General features: G+C 42.7%; 1 protein-coding gene and 1 long non-coding RNA gene across 3 annotated transcripts in view; one reads left to right on the top strand and one right to left on the bottom strand.

Annotated features, from left to right (window-relative positions):
* The window catches only part of usp33 (ubiquitin specific peptidase 33), a 71,848-nt gene that overhangs the window by 33,662 nt on the left and 20,634 nt on the right, over positions 1 to 17,552 (bottom strand). Inside the window, exons 6-12 of one of the 2 annotated variants that reach the window (XM_033029037.1) lie at positions 16,847 to 16,940; positions 16,272 to 16,341; positions 14,841 to 14,954; positions 12,956 to 13,034; positions 11,929 to 12,283; positions 7,914 to 8,048; positions 4,113 to 4,225 (exon numbers count right to left, since the gene is read on the bottom strand). In XM_033029037.1, coding sequence (XP_032884928.1) covers positions 4,113 to 4,225; positions 7,914 to 8,048; positions 11,929 to 12,283; positions 12,956 to 13,034; positions 14,841 to 14,954; positions 16,272 to 16,341; positions 16,847 to 16,940 — 960 coding nt within the window. Of the gene's footprint in view, positions 1 to 4,112; positions 4,226 to 7,913; positions 8,052 to 11,928; positions 12,284 to 12,955; positions 13,035 to 14,840; positions 14,955 to 16,271; positions 16,342 to 16,846; positions 16,941 to 17,552 lie in introns of both variants that reach the window. The other variant, XM_033029036.1, reaches the window with a different exon arrangement.
* Positions 92 to 17,172, top strand: LOC116978037. Its single transcript, XR_004413357.1, has 4 exons — positions 92 to 102; positions 5,073 to 5,085; positions 9,631 to 9,636; positions 17,059 to 17,172. It is a non-coding gene; the product is annotated as an uncharacterized LOC116978037 (long non-coding RNA).

A 17,552-nucleotide genomic window follows, 5' to 3' on the forward strand; every position in this document is an offset into this window, starting at 1 on the left:
AATCCACATTTTAAGCGTTGGTATTGATGTATTTTTCCAAAATTTAAGTATACATTTTTTTGCTATTATTAAACCATAGTTAAAAAATAAATTTTGAGATGTGTTCAATTTATTCCCATCTTCCATTACTCCAAATATAATCATTTCAGTATTAGGTTCCATTCTTATCTTGAATAATTTTGTAAATATTTCGAAAATATCACTCCAGACATTAACATCTAACGAGACAAAATGCTAATGGAGAGAGGAGCCCTGAAGAGAGGGGCGACACTGTGGCGCAGCGGTAGAGTTGCGGCCCTACAGCGCCAGAGACTTGGACTCCAAAGACGTACTGGTGTGTAGGTTAATTAGCTTAGGTAAAATTGTAAATTGTCCCTCGTATGCAAGAGAGTGCTAGCGATGGCTAGTCTTGGGCTGAAGGGCCCACCTTTGTGCTGTATCTTTAAAGTCTAAAGTTCTAATGATAGCGCATATATTCAGCAATCAAAGTTAGGGTTTTATTATTACTTTTTCCTTGCACATAACATACTCTCTTTGTATTTAATACGTATATTACAAAAAATACATGCACTAAGTTTAAAAGAAGCATAGAATAGGCAATAATTATTAAAAAATAATATCCAAGGTAGACAAAAATGCTGTAGAAACTCAGCGGGTGAGGCAGCATCTATGGAGCGATGGAATAGGTGACGTTTCAGGTCGAGACGAGTCATTTTTGTCTACCTTCGATTTTTCCAGCATCTGCAGTTCTTTCTTAAAAATAATATCCAGCAGACTTTGTGCAGCAAGCAGAAAGGTGAGCAAACAAGCAAATGCATAAATGTAAAACTGGTCTTGGTGTGCGTAGGATAGTGTATGTGTGCAGGGATCACCGGTCGGTGCGGACTCAGTGGGCTGAAGGGCCTGTTTCCGCGCTGTAACTCTAAACTAAACTAAGCAAACGAATGACTGCCCTGAGCAATCAATCAGTTCCCTGCTACAAGCATGGCCAGTGTGTGTGTGTGTGTCAAAACATCCCAGAGCCAAACAATCCCAGGGGCAAATGACTTAACAGTTGTACCCACTTAGAAAGCAGCTCTTTTGCCGAGTTCATGCCTGCATGCAAAACTGCACAGTACACATAACTATTTACACAACACATCAAATCCCTTGAGCCACCGAATCCCACAGCACTTTATCATATACGCCTTGCACAGATGTCCCTGATCACACTAATAGGATATGTCAAGTCAATAGTCACAGTTACTGGTCTACAGTTAAAGTATATCAATCAACACTCTCATTCTACAAGAAATGATCAGTCACGAACAGTAGACAGAGGCTGTTTACATTTTGCAGAAATAAAATGATTATCCCCAGCATAAACCAGTTTAACCGTAGCACCGGGGCTTTGATCGGTTTCACTGTCCCAGCCAAGTATTTGGGTTTTACTAAAGAAGATGGACACAAAGTGTTGGAGTAACTCAGCGGGTCAGACAGTATCTCTGGGGAAAAAAGGCCAACGCTTTTGGGTCGGGATGCTGATGCTGGGATCTCCAGAGATGCTGCCTGACCCGCTGAGTTACTCCAGCATTTTGTGTCTTATCTTCGGTATATACCAGCATCTGCAGTTCTTTTCTACACATGTAGATTTTAATTCTGCTTGACCTGGCCAAATACAAAAAAAAATCTGACGGTGCAATAAATGACTGGCCTGTCCCACTTAGGCGATTTTCTCAGTGACTGCCGCGACTGTCATAGTTCAGGTCGCCGAAAAAACAGTGACTGGACCCCCCTACGATAATGTCTACGACAATGTCTACAACAACCTACCACCTAGTCGATGTCAAGCTACGGCAAGCTACCGACAACCGGCGACCCATTAGGACGTCCACCAACGACCACACATACAACAACCTCCGACCACACTTACAACAACTTACGTCCACCCACGACAAGCTATGACAAGCTAAGAGAATTCAGTCGCCGGTGCCTGTCGCCGGTTGACGTAGGTAGTCGCCAATGGAATTCACCGAAGTCAGCACCGGCGACAACCTACGTCATCCTGGCAACAATCTACGACAGCACCTACGTCAAGCTGCGATCGTTGGAGTCAAGCCCAAGAGCCCCGACTTTCGCCAAAAAGTTTTGAACATTTTGAAATCTAGCGGCGACCAGAAAAAAGATGCGACTGTTTGGGCGACTGAGGAGACCATACAGGCGACACCCCGGCGACAGCCTAGTCACCAAAAAAAATAAATAAAAAATCGCCTAAATGGGACAGGGGCATAATAATTCATCTTGTTTAAAGTTAATTTTAGTTAAGCACATGCTATAGATTTTTCTATTAACACATTAAAATAGGATAATTGCTAATTGACACTTGCACTCTTTATTGGAATTGAAGGCTTTCTATTGACGATGCACAGATTAAGATTGCAGCACAATGACAAGAACACTTCAAGAACATTTCTTCTCTCATTTCCCTCCCTCTTTCTCCCTTCCACCCCCACCCATAACCCACCTGGACTCACACCTATTTCCCCTTCCCCCTCCATTCCTTTCTCTGGCTTCACAATTCACAACTCTTTCACCCTTTTTTCTCCCACTCATACCTTATTTTTTTCATTTCAGGCCTTTTGTCCAACCATCTTGCCTATCTAATCTCCCTCTGTTATAGGTGTTAACCTATTAACTGCCACGTTTTGTCCTTCCTCCTCCTCTCTTCTAACTTTTCTCCTCCCCCTGCAACCATTCCGAAGAAGGATCACAAACCTTCCTCGTGTACCTTCCTCAACCACAGTGGGAAAAGTTGCCCCTCAGGTTGCTGCTCTATTGTAGGACACAAAGTGCTGGAGTAACTCAGTAGATCAGGCAGCATCACTGGGCAACATGGATAGTTCTTCCTAAACTAGAAGAATTTGGGACCCTTCTTCCATGGGACAGTGTGTCCGTTGGTCATTAGGGGTTCTGTTTGAAGCAGTTCCATTTTCAACAGCAACACATGACATGCAATACAAACTAAACTAAACTATTGGTCCCACTTCACATCGTCAGATAAGTTCATAACTTCATCAGTGATAGGAGCAGAATTAGGCCATCAAGTCTACTCTGCCATTCAAACATGGCTGATCTATCTCTCCCTCCTAACCCCACTCTCCTGCCTTCTCCCCCTAACCCCTAACACCTGTACTAATCAATAATCTATCTATCTCTGCCTTAAAAATATCCATGGTCTCCACAGCCTTCCATGGCAGTAAATTGCACAGATTCACCACTCTCCGATTAAAGAAATTTCTCCTCATCTCCTTCCTAAAGGAACTTTAATTCTATGACATCCTCTCCACATCTACATATGTATATGAAAGAACTGCAGATGCTGGTTTAAATCGAAGGTAGACACAAAATGCTGGAGTAACTCAGCGGGTCAGACAGCATCTCTGGAGAGAAGGAATGGGTGACGTTTCGGGTCGAGACCCTTCTTCAAACTGATGTCAGAGGAGGGGGCGGGACAAAGATAGAATGTAGTTCCTGGTGGCTCAGCACATCAATTCTCCTCCCATTCCCAATCTGACCTTTCTGTCCTGGGCCTCCTCCATTGTCAGAGTGAGGCCCAGCGCAAATTTGAGGAACAGCATCTCATATTGAGTAGTTTACACCCCAGCGGTATGAACAATGACTTCTCTAACTTCAGATAGCCCTTGCTTTCTCTCTCCATCCCCTCCCCAGTTCTCCCACTAGTCTTACTGTCTCTGACTACATTCTATCTTTGTCCCACCCCCTCCCCTGACATCAGGCTGAAGATGGGTCTCGACCCGAAACGACACCCATTCCTTCTCTCCAGGGATGCTGCCTGTCACGCTGAGTTACTCCAACATTTTGTGTCGACCTGTCCACATCTACTCTGTCCAGGCCTTTCACTATCCGGTAAGTTTCAATCAAGTACCCCCTCATCCTTCTAAACTCCAGCGAGTAGAGGCCCAGATACATCAATCATTTAAGGCCAGTTACATTTCAACAGACTGAAGGACGTGGTTAGAGGAGGGTGCAAGCTTCTACCACGATGAGTCCGCAATAAGGCAAAAGACACAATCAAAGAAGAACTTCAACTGAGCCACAAGATGCACACTTACCCGATCACAAGTCAAACACTGCACCGAACTCACAATGGTACCGTCAAAGACGTCAGAGATAACACTTTTGTACTTTGCTTGTTTTCTTTTTTTAAGCGGTACAAAAGAGGTAACTAAAATCCAAAGCAAACAAGAAGAATTTTACTGGGAAGAAATGTTTATATTGAAAACATGCGATTTTGACAGACATGTCCACCGGCAACTGGTGGTCTGGCACCTCCTTTAATCCGGACAAAATTATGAGAGCGCACTTGAAATCCCCCTGGAAGTGCTCCCCGATAATGTGGCGCTCAGGCCGGTTTGATCCTCACCTCTGGTGCTATCTATGTGGAGTTCGCATGTTCTCCTTATGAGTTTCCTCTGGGTGCTCCGGTTTCCACCCACGTCCCAAAGACATGCGGGTTTGTGGGTTAATCAACCTCTGTAAATTGCCCCGAGTGTGTAGGGAGTGGATGAGAAAGTGGGATAACGTAGAACTAGCGTGAACAGGTGATCAATGGTCAACGCGGACTCAGTGGGCCGAAGATGTCTTTTGCCTGCCGATATGGGCTTAAAATATATGGCTACGGCAACATTTCAATCAATCACATTCCAGAAATATCCTCTCAAGATAATCAAATTCATTATTTTTTTGCACAATCATGTCATAAGAACATATAAATCATCTATATTTTGTGTTATGGTCTGTCCATGATCAATATTGTCATACTAAATATCCACAGTACAGATGTATTGTGCAAAAATTAATGATTTTGATTATCTTGAGAGTGGATGTATCTGGATTAATTTATGGGAATTAAACATTAAATTTCTTCCATTTGGCATATAAATTCATGACACAGTGAGATTTAAAAATCATTTTATATTGTGAATTCTTGTGTGAATGGGATCAGTTTGTTATTTGTTATTTGGATAATTAGGCTATTTAAAAAATGTAGTCTTTTCTTAAGAAATGGATAGATGTTTAGATCTAGTAATTGAATTTAGATGAATTTAATTGATTAGATGAATTTAATTGATTTGATGAAACTGATGAAGATGAATTTTTTGTTGGGTAATTACTATTTGTTTTAGTGTTTAACTTTATCATTTCTACCTTTTTGCTAAAACTGCGAATAGTAACTAGTTTCTGTAATGCGTTTCAGTGTTTTTTTTCTTTACATTTTAAACAGATGTCTCCGAAGAAGAAATGCAAAATTGTCAATCCAAATGCCCAGCAAAAGAGACTGATTTAGACAACATTCGCAGAGATTATCCGAATTTGGACTACTCCAAATGTGATGATCTACAGGACATTGTTAATGGGAAAGTAGTGGGCAGAAAGGCATGTCATGCGTGGCTTGAAGAGCAAAAACTTGTAGTTTACAATGCCAAAATTGAAAAGTTGAGGAAAAACAAGGTGTACAGAGTTGCTTATTGGTTACAATCTGAGGAGTATGATGATGCTACTGATTATGATATGCCAATGTACCAGCTAGCAACTGATCTTCTCCATAAAGACTTGGTCTTTTGCTAGAAATTGTAATTTATTTACCTGTCTGTTACAGACACAGCATATAATACAACAATATTAAAGTTCTGATCTTGAGAATATCACATTTTCGAATTTTCAAGGCAGTCTGTGTGTTTATTACTATTTCCGTCACAATGATCAATTTTGTAATTAGCTACAATTAGGTAAGTAACTAATTATATGCTTTAATTTCAGGTCATCCAAGTGAGATGTTTCATATTTGTTTCAGAATGCTTCAATCGATAATAAATGAAAATTTCATTCAGTTCTCTTAATTTTTAAGAAAGTTATGGGCTTTTGACTGTCCTTGATCACAGCTTTTGTGTTAAGTCAATGGAAAAGCAATAGGAAACAAGATGCTAATTTCCGAGTATGAAAATGACCATAACATTTTTAATACTGAAGATATGAAAGTGAATTAGGTATCAAATTAAAGTTCTTTTTATGCTTTATCTGATGGGATAAATTACAGGTTTTAAAATCTCAAAAGTTCGTAACATTCCTAGGGTAAGGCATTTAGAACGGAGATGAGGAAACACATTTTCACACAGTCTGTGGAATTCTCTGCTTCAGAGGGCGGTGGAGGCCTGTTCTTTGGAGACTTCCAAGAGAGAGCTTGATAGGGCTCTTAAAGATAGCAGAGTGAAGGGATATGGGGAGAAGGCAGGAACGGGGTACTGATTGTGGATGATCAGCCATGATCACATTGAATGGGAGTGCTGGCTCAAAGGGCCGAATGGCCTACTCCTGCACCTATTGTCTATTGTACAACCAATACTCCATAATCTCCGATTCCCCAAAACTCTGAAATTCTCTCAACCTCGAGTATCATAAATGATGCAGCACCTACAGTTCTGAGTATGGAATCCCAAAGATCCACAATTCAGAGACACAACATTTCTCACCTCCACCTTAAATAGATGGCCTTTGTTATGAATATGCTCCTTAGATTTACGTGACCATACCAATTCACAGGATCTACACTGTCAGGCCACCTCAAAATCTTGCTTGCTTCAACTAGCTCAACTCTCATTTTGGTAAACTATAAAGAGGATAATCCAATCTTCTCAATATCAGCTCAAAGGTCATATCCTTCATCCCAGGAATAAATTAGGCAAGTGTTCTCTGCATTGCATTCTTAAAGAGAATAGCTCCAATTACTCAATATTGTTCATAGGTCCTTCATTACAGGAACAAATCTAATAAGCATCCTCTGCATTGCCTCCAAATCAAGATAGCTGTCATAGAGTCAAAACAGGCCCATCGGCCCAACTTGCCCACACTAACCAACATGTCCCATTTACACTAGTCCCACTTGCTTGCCATTCACACTGGTAAATGTCCCATTTGCACTAGTCCCACTTTGCCCATATCCCTCTAAGCCTATCAATATCTGCCTAATTGTTGCAATACTGCCTCAGCTACCTCCCCTGACAGTGTGTTCCATACACCTACCATCATTTGTATGTCAAAGTTACCCCTTAGGTTCCTATAAAATCTTTCCCCCTTCACCGTAAACCTATGCCCTCTGGTTCTCGATTCACCTACTCTGGGCAAGAATCTCTGTGCTTCCACCCGATCTATTCCTTTCATGATTTTGTACACACACACCTATAAGATCACACCACATCCTCCTGCGCTCCAGGGAATAGAGTCCCAGCCTGCTCAACCTCTCCTTATAGCTCAAGGACACTCGAGTCCTGGCAACATCCTTGCAAATCTTTACTGCACCCCTTCTAACTTGGCAACATCTTTCCTACAACATGATCCCCAGAACTGAACATAATACTCTAAATGCAGCTTCACCAATGTCACATGACCTCCCAAATTCTATGCTCAATACTCTGATGAAGACCAAAGTGTGAAAAGCCTTTTTGACCACCCCATCTACCTGTGTATTGTATTGTATTCAAATTTATTGTCATTGTCTCAATTAGAGACAACAAAATGAATTTTCCTTACAGGCAGTATCCTAAAAATAAATAAATAATAAATAATAAAACATATTAAAAATAAAATTGAATTAAAAAAAGAAAAGCACAAACACAGAAAGTCCACAACACAACATGGCGCTATGTACCTGCACTCCTAGATCCCTCTGCTCTACAACACTTCCCACAGCCCTGCCATTTACAGTACAAGCTGACCTTAAACGAGACCAAAGCGTATGCAGTGCTTTTGAACCGTTAATCAGTTCACCGACCAGAGAACAGAATGTGCTGTAGAATCTTCAAGTCTGCACAGCAGTTACCACACCAGATGGTAATCTAATCTACAGTACACAATACCTTTTTTGTGTGAGGAAACAAGACCTCCCCACACTGAAGTAGATCGCGGTGGGCTGCTGGACAACCTTGAATTTGCCTCATTCAGCATAGGACTGTTAGGTGTCGACGAACTGTGCATTGACACATCTGTGGTAACCTCTGAAAGAAAGAAAAATGAGCGTTACTTCAAAGGAAATGTAAAAGCAACTTTATTACATCATGTAGTTAGTGGAATGGACATATAAAATTGCTCTTGGGAATGTTATACTCCAATACCTCGAAATTGGATTACATTTGTTTTTCGGAAATGGGTGCTACATTTGGACACAAAGTGCTGGAGGAACTCAGTGGGTCAGGCAGCATCTCTGGAGAATATGAATAGGTGACGTTTTGGGTCGGGACGTCTGAACGTCAGGATCTCTGGTCTTTGTCCAACTACCTGAAGAAGGGTCTCGACCTGAAACGTCTGCCTGACCTTGTTGAGTTACTCGAGCCTTGTGTCGGTCACCTGCCTATCAACCTCCCCCCTCACCTCACCAATATCAACCCGTTACCTACCAGGTTTAGCCCTGCTCCTCCTCTCTCCCAGCTTTCTTCCTCCCCCTACAATCAGTCTGAAGAAGGGTCCCGGCCCGAAACGTCACCTATCCATGTTCTCCAGAGATGCTGCCTGACCTGCTGGGTTACTCCAGCACTTTGTGTCCTTTTGTGTAAACCAGCATCTGCAGTTACTTATTTCTCCACGGATAGTGACTTTAATCTATCTTCCCAATTGTGGGACTCAAAAATCATTATAAATTCATAAATTATAAGAGTAGAATTATGCCATTCGGCCCATCAATTCTACGCCATTTAATCATGGCCTATCTCTGCCTCCTAATCCCATTTTCCTGCCTTCTCCCCATAACCCTTGACACCCGTTCTAATCAAGAATGTGTCTGTCTCTGCCTTAAAAATATCCACTGATTTGGGCTACACAGCCCTCTGTGGCAATGAGTTCCACAGATTAACTACCCTCTGATTAAAGAAGTTCCTCCTCACCTCTTTTCTAAAAGAGCACCCTTTAATTCTGAGGCTAGGGGCCTCTGGTCCTAGACTCTCCCACCAGTGAAAATATCCTTTCCACATCCACTCTATCTATGCCTTTTATAATTCTGTAAGTTTCAATGAGGTCCCCCCTCGACCTTCTAAACTCCAGTAAGAGGCCCAGTGCTGTCAAGCTACTTAATTAAGCTAGCCTTAAAATAGTTAGAGGTGTTTTCAACCGTTTTGGTGTAACTTTTCACAATTAACCACAGCAGCTGACTGCAGAGATTTCAGTTCTGCATCATTCCAAGTGGTTATGGGAAGTGAGTCCTGCCCTTAAAGTACACACTCTCTAACCACATCAACTATCCAAAAGGCTGCCATGGAGGGAGAGGGTCATGCATTTTCACCGTGGCTGGCCACAGAGGTCTGTGGAGGCCAAGTCAATGGATACTTTTAAGGCAGAGATAGATAGATTCTTCATTAGTCGGTTGTCAGGAGTTATGGGGAGGAGGCAGGAGAATGGGGTTAAGAGGGGTAGATCAGCCAAGATTGAATGGCGGAGTAAACTTGATGGGCCTAATGGCTTAACTGCTCCTATCACTTCTGAACACCTTCGGCTAATGATCCCACACAATCAACAACTCCTCTGGCTTTAAATGGCCCTGAATCACCGTGAGCCACATTTTCATAATGCTCGATGGGATCAGAGGAGCAGGTGCTGCACTGAAAAGCTGCTGCTAGAAACTCAGTGACACGGGATTGACTGGCTCCACAAACAGACGAGCGATCAGTCAGGTAGGCATAATTAGGAAGCAAACATCAGATGTCCCGACGTGGATATCAATTTAAGCATGGGTGCCAACATTGGACACAGTTTACTGGTTTCACTGAGTGAGTGAGTACACAGGGTGGGGGTCGCCTATTTTCATAGCAACTTCAATTATTAAGGCAATGGACATTACGCACATTAATGGCATCACCGCAGGCATGAATAACACAAAGGAAGTGAGAACCACACCCAGAGTGCCGAGTTCAATTCCCTTCCAGGATGCAATGGGCACAATTGTAGTAAAACAAGCACAAAGGTGCAAATGTATTCAATTTCTAGCATTACCCAATAAACAATTTGTAAGGGGTTTGGACACGCTAGAGGCAGGAAACATGTTCCCGATGTTGGGGGAGTCCAGAACCAGGGACCACAGTTTAAGAATAAGGGGTAAGCCATTTAGAACGGAGACGAGGATACACTTTTTCTCACAGAGAGTTGTGAGTCTGTGGAATTCCTGCCTCAAAGGGCGGTGGAGGCAGGTTCTCTGGATGATTTCAAGAGAGAGCTAGATAGGGCTCTTAAAAAATAGCGCAGGGGATATGGGGAGAAGGCAGGAACGGGGTACTGATTGGGGATGATCAGCCATGATCACATTGAATGGGAGTGCTGGCTCAAAGGGCCGAATGGCCTACTCCTGCACCTATTGTCTATTGGTTATAAACAAATGACAAACTTCCAGTGATGTTACTACGGTAGGAAGCAGCCTGGTAATTTGGGAAACTGTAGGCATAAAGTGGGTCAAATGAAGTATATATGGATCTTTAAAAGGTGGACTCTAGAGCAAAAAAAAGAGGAACTACGTGGGTCAGGCAGCATCTGTAGAGGGAATGGATAGTCTGAAGAAAGGTCTCGACCCGGAACATCACCCATCCTTTTACTCTAGAGATGCTGCCTGACCCACTAAGTTACACCAGCAATTTGTGTCTATCTCGATGACGTTTTACGTTGGGTCGCTTTTTCCGTCTAAAGAAAGGTCTGAACCTGAAACGTAATCTGTCCATTCTCTCCAGAGATTTAGTTTAGAGATACAGCATGGAAGCAGGCACTTCAGCCCACCAAGTCCATGCCAGCCATCGATCACCCATTCACACCAATTCTACGTGATCCCACTTTCTCATCTACTCCCTGCACATTAGGGGCAATTTACAGAAGACAATTAACCTACAAACCCACACGTCTTTGGGATGTGGGAGGAAACTTGAGCACCCGGAGGAAATCCACATGATCACAGGCAGAACGTGTGATTTCGGGATTGAGCCCGGGTTGCCGGCGCTGTCTTCTTCTTCTTGCGTTAAGAGGCAGCAGAAGTTCTATAACCCCCTCCAGGCGCTATAGCCAGTTAGGCCTTCAGCATTCAGCTGCAGCAGGGTGATGCCATCCGGTTCGACACCCTTAGGTGCCCGCCCTAAAAAGGGCACATGCTCCGGGTTGGCGCCAAGCTGCGGCGACTGAGGTTGCATTAGGGCTGCAAGCTGCGGTGACTGAGGTTGCATTATCTCTGCTGCTGTCTCTGTTTGACAGCAGCTCTCCAAGCTGTGTCTGACACACTGAGCTCCTCCAGCACTTTGTGTGTTTTGCTCGTGCCTTGACCCTATCTCTCCAGAACCACCCGAGCTCTCATTTTATGATACCGAAAAGGTATTTTCTGGCTGTGCTATTTATTACATATCTTAGCAATTTCTAGCAAGATTCCTCATCATATTTTATATAACGCTGCTATAAAGAATCTCCAGAATATTTTACAATGATTGAGGCGCTGTAGACCTATGCTTGGGTGCGAGAGAGGAGATGGTATCCTATGCGGCTTCTCCCCTGAATCTGGGTTGTGGCTCTTCAGGAACTGCTGGTTCAGGAAATAGAGATTTTAAAACTTTGAAACAGTGACCAAGCTGGTTAGAAATCTAAATAATCTACCGTAATTAGACATGTATTGCCTGGCAACCAGCTCTGCAATTTTACTATCTTGCAGATTAATTGCCTGCAATGTGGAGAGAGTTCAGTTAAGCTTTAGTTTATTGTCATGTTTTCCGGGATACAGCTTTGGATGAGTGGATGAGAAAGTGGGATAACATAGAACTAGTGTGAACGGGTGACCGATGGACTGAGTGGACTTGGTGGGCCTGTATCCCTGCTCTATCTCTCAATCCATCTCATGACTGTATACCCTTTGAACAGCACCTGTGGAAGTATCCATGTCTTTATCCAAGTCGTCTCCCGTGCTGTGGTTGTAAAGTTTATGCAGCAAACTTCTCTCTTGTGACCGGACTTTAGTGAGAGCGTGATTCTTCAGTTCCTCGTGCATCAGCAGCTCTCCCCCCTGATCTTCAGTCAACATCTTCAGGTTGCTCTCGCCATCAGCTCTATCGCTACCAGCGCACGAATCGCAAGACTGAAATTCATTATCTGACGAGTTTTCTTCTTCCATTTGCTCGATCATGGTTATACATTGGGACTCTGCAATCTGCTCCGCAACTTGTTCCTTTAGTTCTTCATGAAGTTGATCCATCAAACAGCGCAAAAATTCTTGGGCATCCTAGTAAAGTAATACAGCACAATTAGACTAATATTTGTCAAATCACATTGTTTATATCATAAGGTCATAAGTGATAGGAGCAGAATTAGGCCATTTGGCCCATCAAGTCTACCCCACCATTCAATCATGGCTGATCTACCCCTCCTGCCTTCTCCTTATAACCCCTGAGACCCGTACCATATCTACGGACATAAGGATATGCTTATGAATTTTACATAGCAGAAAGCATGTTTGCTTCACAATCAAACTGGATAACTAATTTGTACTTCAATTCCATTTGCACACTTCTGATTCACATCTATCAATCTCAACACTGGAAGTTTCAGTTTTCACAGCAGCCACTGCTTTTTTTGACGTGGCTAAGGTCAAAGAAATCATAACCGATGATTTGTATCATATGAAATACACAACTATCTCCTTCATGAAAAACCTTCCTCTAATTTTAATTCCATGTCCACATTTTCCAGATACCTTTCAGTTAATTATTTCTACAGCTGCATTATGTTTTAAACCTTTTTTTAGTTTATAAATATCTCCCTCTGATCATCTATACGACTGTGAAATACAAGCCAAGTTTATGCCCATCTATCCTGAATATAATGCTTTATGCCTTAGTATATACTTCATGTGAACCTGCACCATAATGTCTGTTGACAGTGATAAAACTCTCACCTGTTGAGAATACCCACGAAACATTGGATTCACAGTTTTAATCCCCTGGAATAGGCTTGTAGGCACAACATAGCTCGGGCTGGAAAGACAACATAGGAAAGTGTAAGGAACAATTACAACTTGGTTACATGCACCAGTTACAGGGAATTTATACCAATGTGAGTCATTCATTAATCAACGTGGGCAAAATAACATGGTAGAACTACGCACGAGAATACTATTGTCAATTAGCTTCCTGGACAAATCTGGTTACTTCCATTTCCCTGAACTGACTAAGTTGCATAAAGGTCAACTGCACCCTGGAACTAGAGCAACAAACTACAGCCGATAGAATATCCCTGCTGGATGAAGGAGTTGTCTCCACCTTTGCCTGCATGTAGGGAAGGAAAAAGGGCCTGTCCCACTGTACGAGCTAATTCAAGAGTTCTCCCGAGTTTCCCCCGATTCGAACTCGGAGAATTACGGTAATGGCCGCTCGTAGGTACTCGGGACTCTCGTGGACATTTTTCAACATGTTGAAAAATCTTCACGAGTCTTCACGAGCTTACCGCGTTTCCCGAGTACCTGCCGTTAGCGTTACGAGCCGCTAAGGGACGTCCCGAGCTCCGACATACCCGCTACGTGCTTACGAGTTTGATTTATTTTTTTTAAACTCGGGAGAGCTCTTGAATTACCTCGTACAGAGGGACAGGCCTTCAAAGAGATGCAGGCAAGAATGAAGAGAATGAAATAGATCTAACCACTGAATGAAGTCACTACATTTCTACTGTTGAAGTGATTGTGTATAGTTATTCATGTTAAATATGGCCCCAAAAAAGTTAGCAATTTTTCATATTTACTCTAGTACATCAAAATGGTGATAATACAGTTCATAAGGAATCAGAACATTTAAAGCACTGACGGCCATTTGGTCCATCATGCTTCTACCGATTGAGGGATCTTTATCCAAGCTTCTGCAGCTCTATGAGTCTTCCAATGCACGCTGATTCTGTTTCATTACTGATTGTGAATGTTTGCCATTGAAAACCAGAATGCAACACAGTTGTTTCAACCTCACACTTTGTAGGAGCAGTAGATGGCAGCTTGTACACTGGAGTTTAGAAGGCTGAGGGAGAATCTTATATAAACATATAAAATTATAAAAAGACTGGACAAGCTAGATGCAGGAAAAATGTTCCCAATGTTGGGCGAGTCCAGAACCAGGGGCCACAGTCTTAGAATAAAGGGGAGGTCATTTAAGACTGAGGTGAGAAAAAAAATTTTCACCCAGAGAGTTGTGAATTTATGGAATTCCCTGCCACAGAGGGCAGTGGAGGCCAAGTCACTGGATGGATTTAAGAGAAAGTTAGATAGAGCTCAAGGGGCTAGTGGAGTCAAGGGATATGGGGAGAAGGCAGGCACGGGTTATTGATAGGGGACAATCAGCCATGATCACAATGAATAGCGGTGCTGGATCGAAGGGCCAAATGGCCTCCTCCTGCACCTATTTTTTATGTTTCTATGTTTCAAACTAATGGCAACGCAAATACCAAGGTTGCTACATTTTAAGTCTGCTTTTCAACCGATAGGGCTAATGTACTGCAAAAACGTTTACGTCCAAATGCAGGAAAGTATGTACCTGGGACATACAGCTCATGCAATGTTTATCATGATCTATTCAGCTTTTCCATCACTATTCATTCCCATTCTCTGCCTTGCCATTCGAAAGTCATTTTGGAAAAAAATGTCAACACCGCCACCTTATTACCCCATCCCCATTCTACTAGTGAACCTATATCTTTGCTGACCTATGCCATCTTTTCCTGGCTATAATGAGTTAAAAAGTGATCTAGCAACTTCATTTGGCAGTGTAAAGAGCAGGAACTGTGCAAGGCAAGTAGTGTACCGATTTTTGTGCCAGATTTCTGCCATCAGCTTCTGGTAGCTTTTCGACAAGGCTGGTTTTTTGTCCGTCTGCACCAAGCCTCCACATTCAAGGAAAAACAAAGTTAAGGGCGGGCTGGGGAAGAAAAAGAAAGATGACATTATGTGCAAATGACCTTCAGCAACAAAGACCCAAGTAATAACTACACTTTCCAAATGCCATTATCTTTAGCACTGAATAGAACAAGAGCAGTAAAATGACAGCATTATCGCAGACTCCCACTCCATGCAGTCCCTTTGCTGAACCGTTGCCACATTTACCAGACTTTCTTACTACGTGCCAGTGTGAAAAAGCAGCTTCAGGACAAGGGTTTATCAGTTCGAGGCCAAACATCACCTCAATAACCTAAAAAAATAAAACATCCTGCACTTGTAATCCGACTGACTGGCATTGCTTGGCCAATTACTTTCCCTGGAGAAACTATACAATTAACAATATTTAAACTTAAAAATAAAGAAGATTAAGGAACCAGTTTAAGGAGAAACTAAATTGCAGCATGGACATGTGGATTCTAACTTTTCCACTGCCCATCCTTCAGAATGCACGCAGGTGGGACCAGTGTAGATGGGTCATGTTGTAGGTGTGGACAAGTTGGGCCAAAAGGTTGTTGTTAATGGTTGTCGTGTTTGTATTTTTTTTTTAAACCGGAGGTTTGTGCAATGACAATAAACGTATTCATTCATTCCACACTGTATGATTCTATGACTGCAATTGAGGGACGCATCCATCAGTGACTATAACCAACGTGGGAAAGTAACTGGTTGGATAAACCACATCCTCATTAGATTTTCAGACAGCGTTCCCAACCATACCAATCAAGTGCTGTGATCAGAATAGATGGGAATCTAAGTGTTCACCCCCCCACCCCCCCACCCCCCCCCCCCGAAGCAGCTCCAATTGAAATCACCTTGTTCAGAACTGACTGGAGACTGATGTTATCATCGGCCAATTCTTTATGTCTCAAAGTTAGAAAATTGGCTTAAACCAAATGAGAGTGAGGTAGTTTAAAAAGAAATGATGAAAATAATGTTGTGCTAAATGCCGAGAGCTATATTTTGTACTAAGTGTCATCCCCTTTGCTCTATCTATTGTATTGTTTGTCATTTTGGGTCTAGGTATGGTATATGTATTTACTTGGTTGTATTTAGGTATGGTATATGTAAACTGTTTGGACAGCATGCAAATCAAAGCCTTTCACTGTACCTCGGTATACACAGAACAATAATAAACCTAAACCTAGAACTAAACTTGTCTGAAAGGCGCCCATTAAATAAAATGTATTATTATTATTATTATTAAACTTGAGCAATAAGCTGTATTATTCAACATTAATCTAAGGGGACAAATCATGCATGAGTGGTGCTTATAGAACAGTTCAGTGCCTGGGCTTACCAGTTGGAAAGGGCCTGAAGAGCAGCATTCAAATAGCAAGTGTTTCCAATGTTTTTCAAACCAGTGAGACCTAGAGAGACAATATCAGTTCAGAATCCACACCTTTTGAAATACGTGCATTTGCCTGAATTGAAATAGCATTTGGTGTTCACTGCACCCAGTCTCATTTACTTTAGTTTAGAGATACAGCGCGGAAACAGGCCCTTCGGCCCACCGAGTCTGCGCCGACCATCGATCCCCGTACATTAGCACTATCCTACACACTAGGGACAATTTACAGTCTTTACCGAAGCTAATTAACATACAAACCTGTACGTACGTCTTTGGAGTGTGGTAGGAAACCGGAGCACCCGGTGAAAACCCACACAGATCGCGGGGAGAACGTACAAACTCCATAAAGACAGCACCCGTAATCAGAATCAAACCCGGGTCTCTGGCGCAACTCAGGCAGCAACTCTACCGCTGCGCTACCGTGACGCCCTGTTTCAACGTGTACTTTGTATATTTAAAACAATGACTTTCATTTTCCCAGATGGAGGAACCTTAACAGCAAAAAGCAAATAAGAACATCAGACCTCTATTCCTGATGTCGTCATATTCAGCTTCTGGGTCGAGATAACTTCCTGCTATCGTGTTACGATCCTTTGGTGACGGCTCGGGAGAGGAGTCCTAGAATACCAATCCAGAGAAGGGTATAAGCAAAGTCAACATGGTCAATAGAATGGATCCATCTATAGGAATCATTATTCTTTATGCATTTCCATCCATTTTCAGCTTCATCATACAGGGGTTCTCAACCAGGGGGGAATTCCCCCCAGGGGGGGATTTCAGGTTTTCAGGGGGGGGAATTGGGACCACAGATTAGCAAACTCAAACTGTTAGAATGTTGATCTTTTTATTGCCTTTGAGGCAGACAATCTTGGAACGGAGGGGGGGAATGACATTCTGACATATGGTGAAAGGGGTGCATGGGGCAAACAAGGTTGAGAACCACTGATATAGACAATAGATGCAGGAATAGGCCATTTGGCCCTTCGAGCCAGCACCGCCATTCAATGTGATCATGGCTGATCATCCCCAATCAGTACCCCGTTCCTGCCTACTCCCCATATCCCCTGACTCCGCTATTTTTAAGACCCCTATCTAGCTCTCTCTTGAAAGCATCCAGAGAACCTGCCTCCACTGCCCTCCGAGGCAGAGAATTCCACAGACTCACCACTCTCTGTGAGAAAAAGTGTTTCCTCGTCTCTGTTCTAAATGGCTTACTCCTTATTCTTACTG

Source organism: Amblyraja radiata, chromosome 10, assembly GCF_010909765.2.
Source record: "Amblyraja radiata isolate CabotCenter1 chromosome 10, sAmbRad1.1.pri, whole genome shotgun sequence".
Classification (NCBI taxonomy): domain Eukaryota; kingdom Metazoa; phylum Chordata; class Chondrichthyes; order Rajiformes; family Rajidae; genus Amblyraja; species Amblyraja radiata.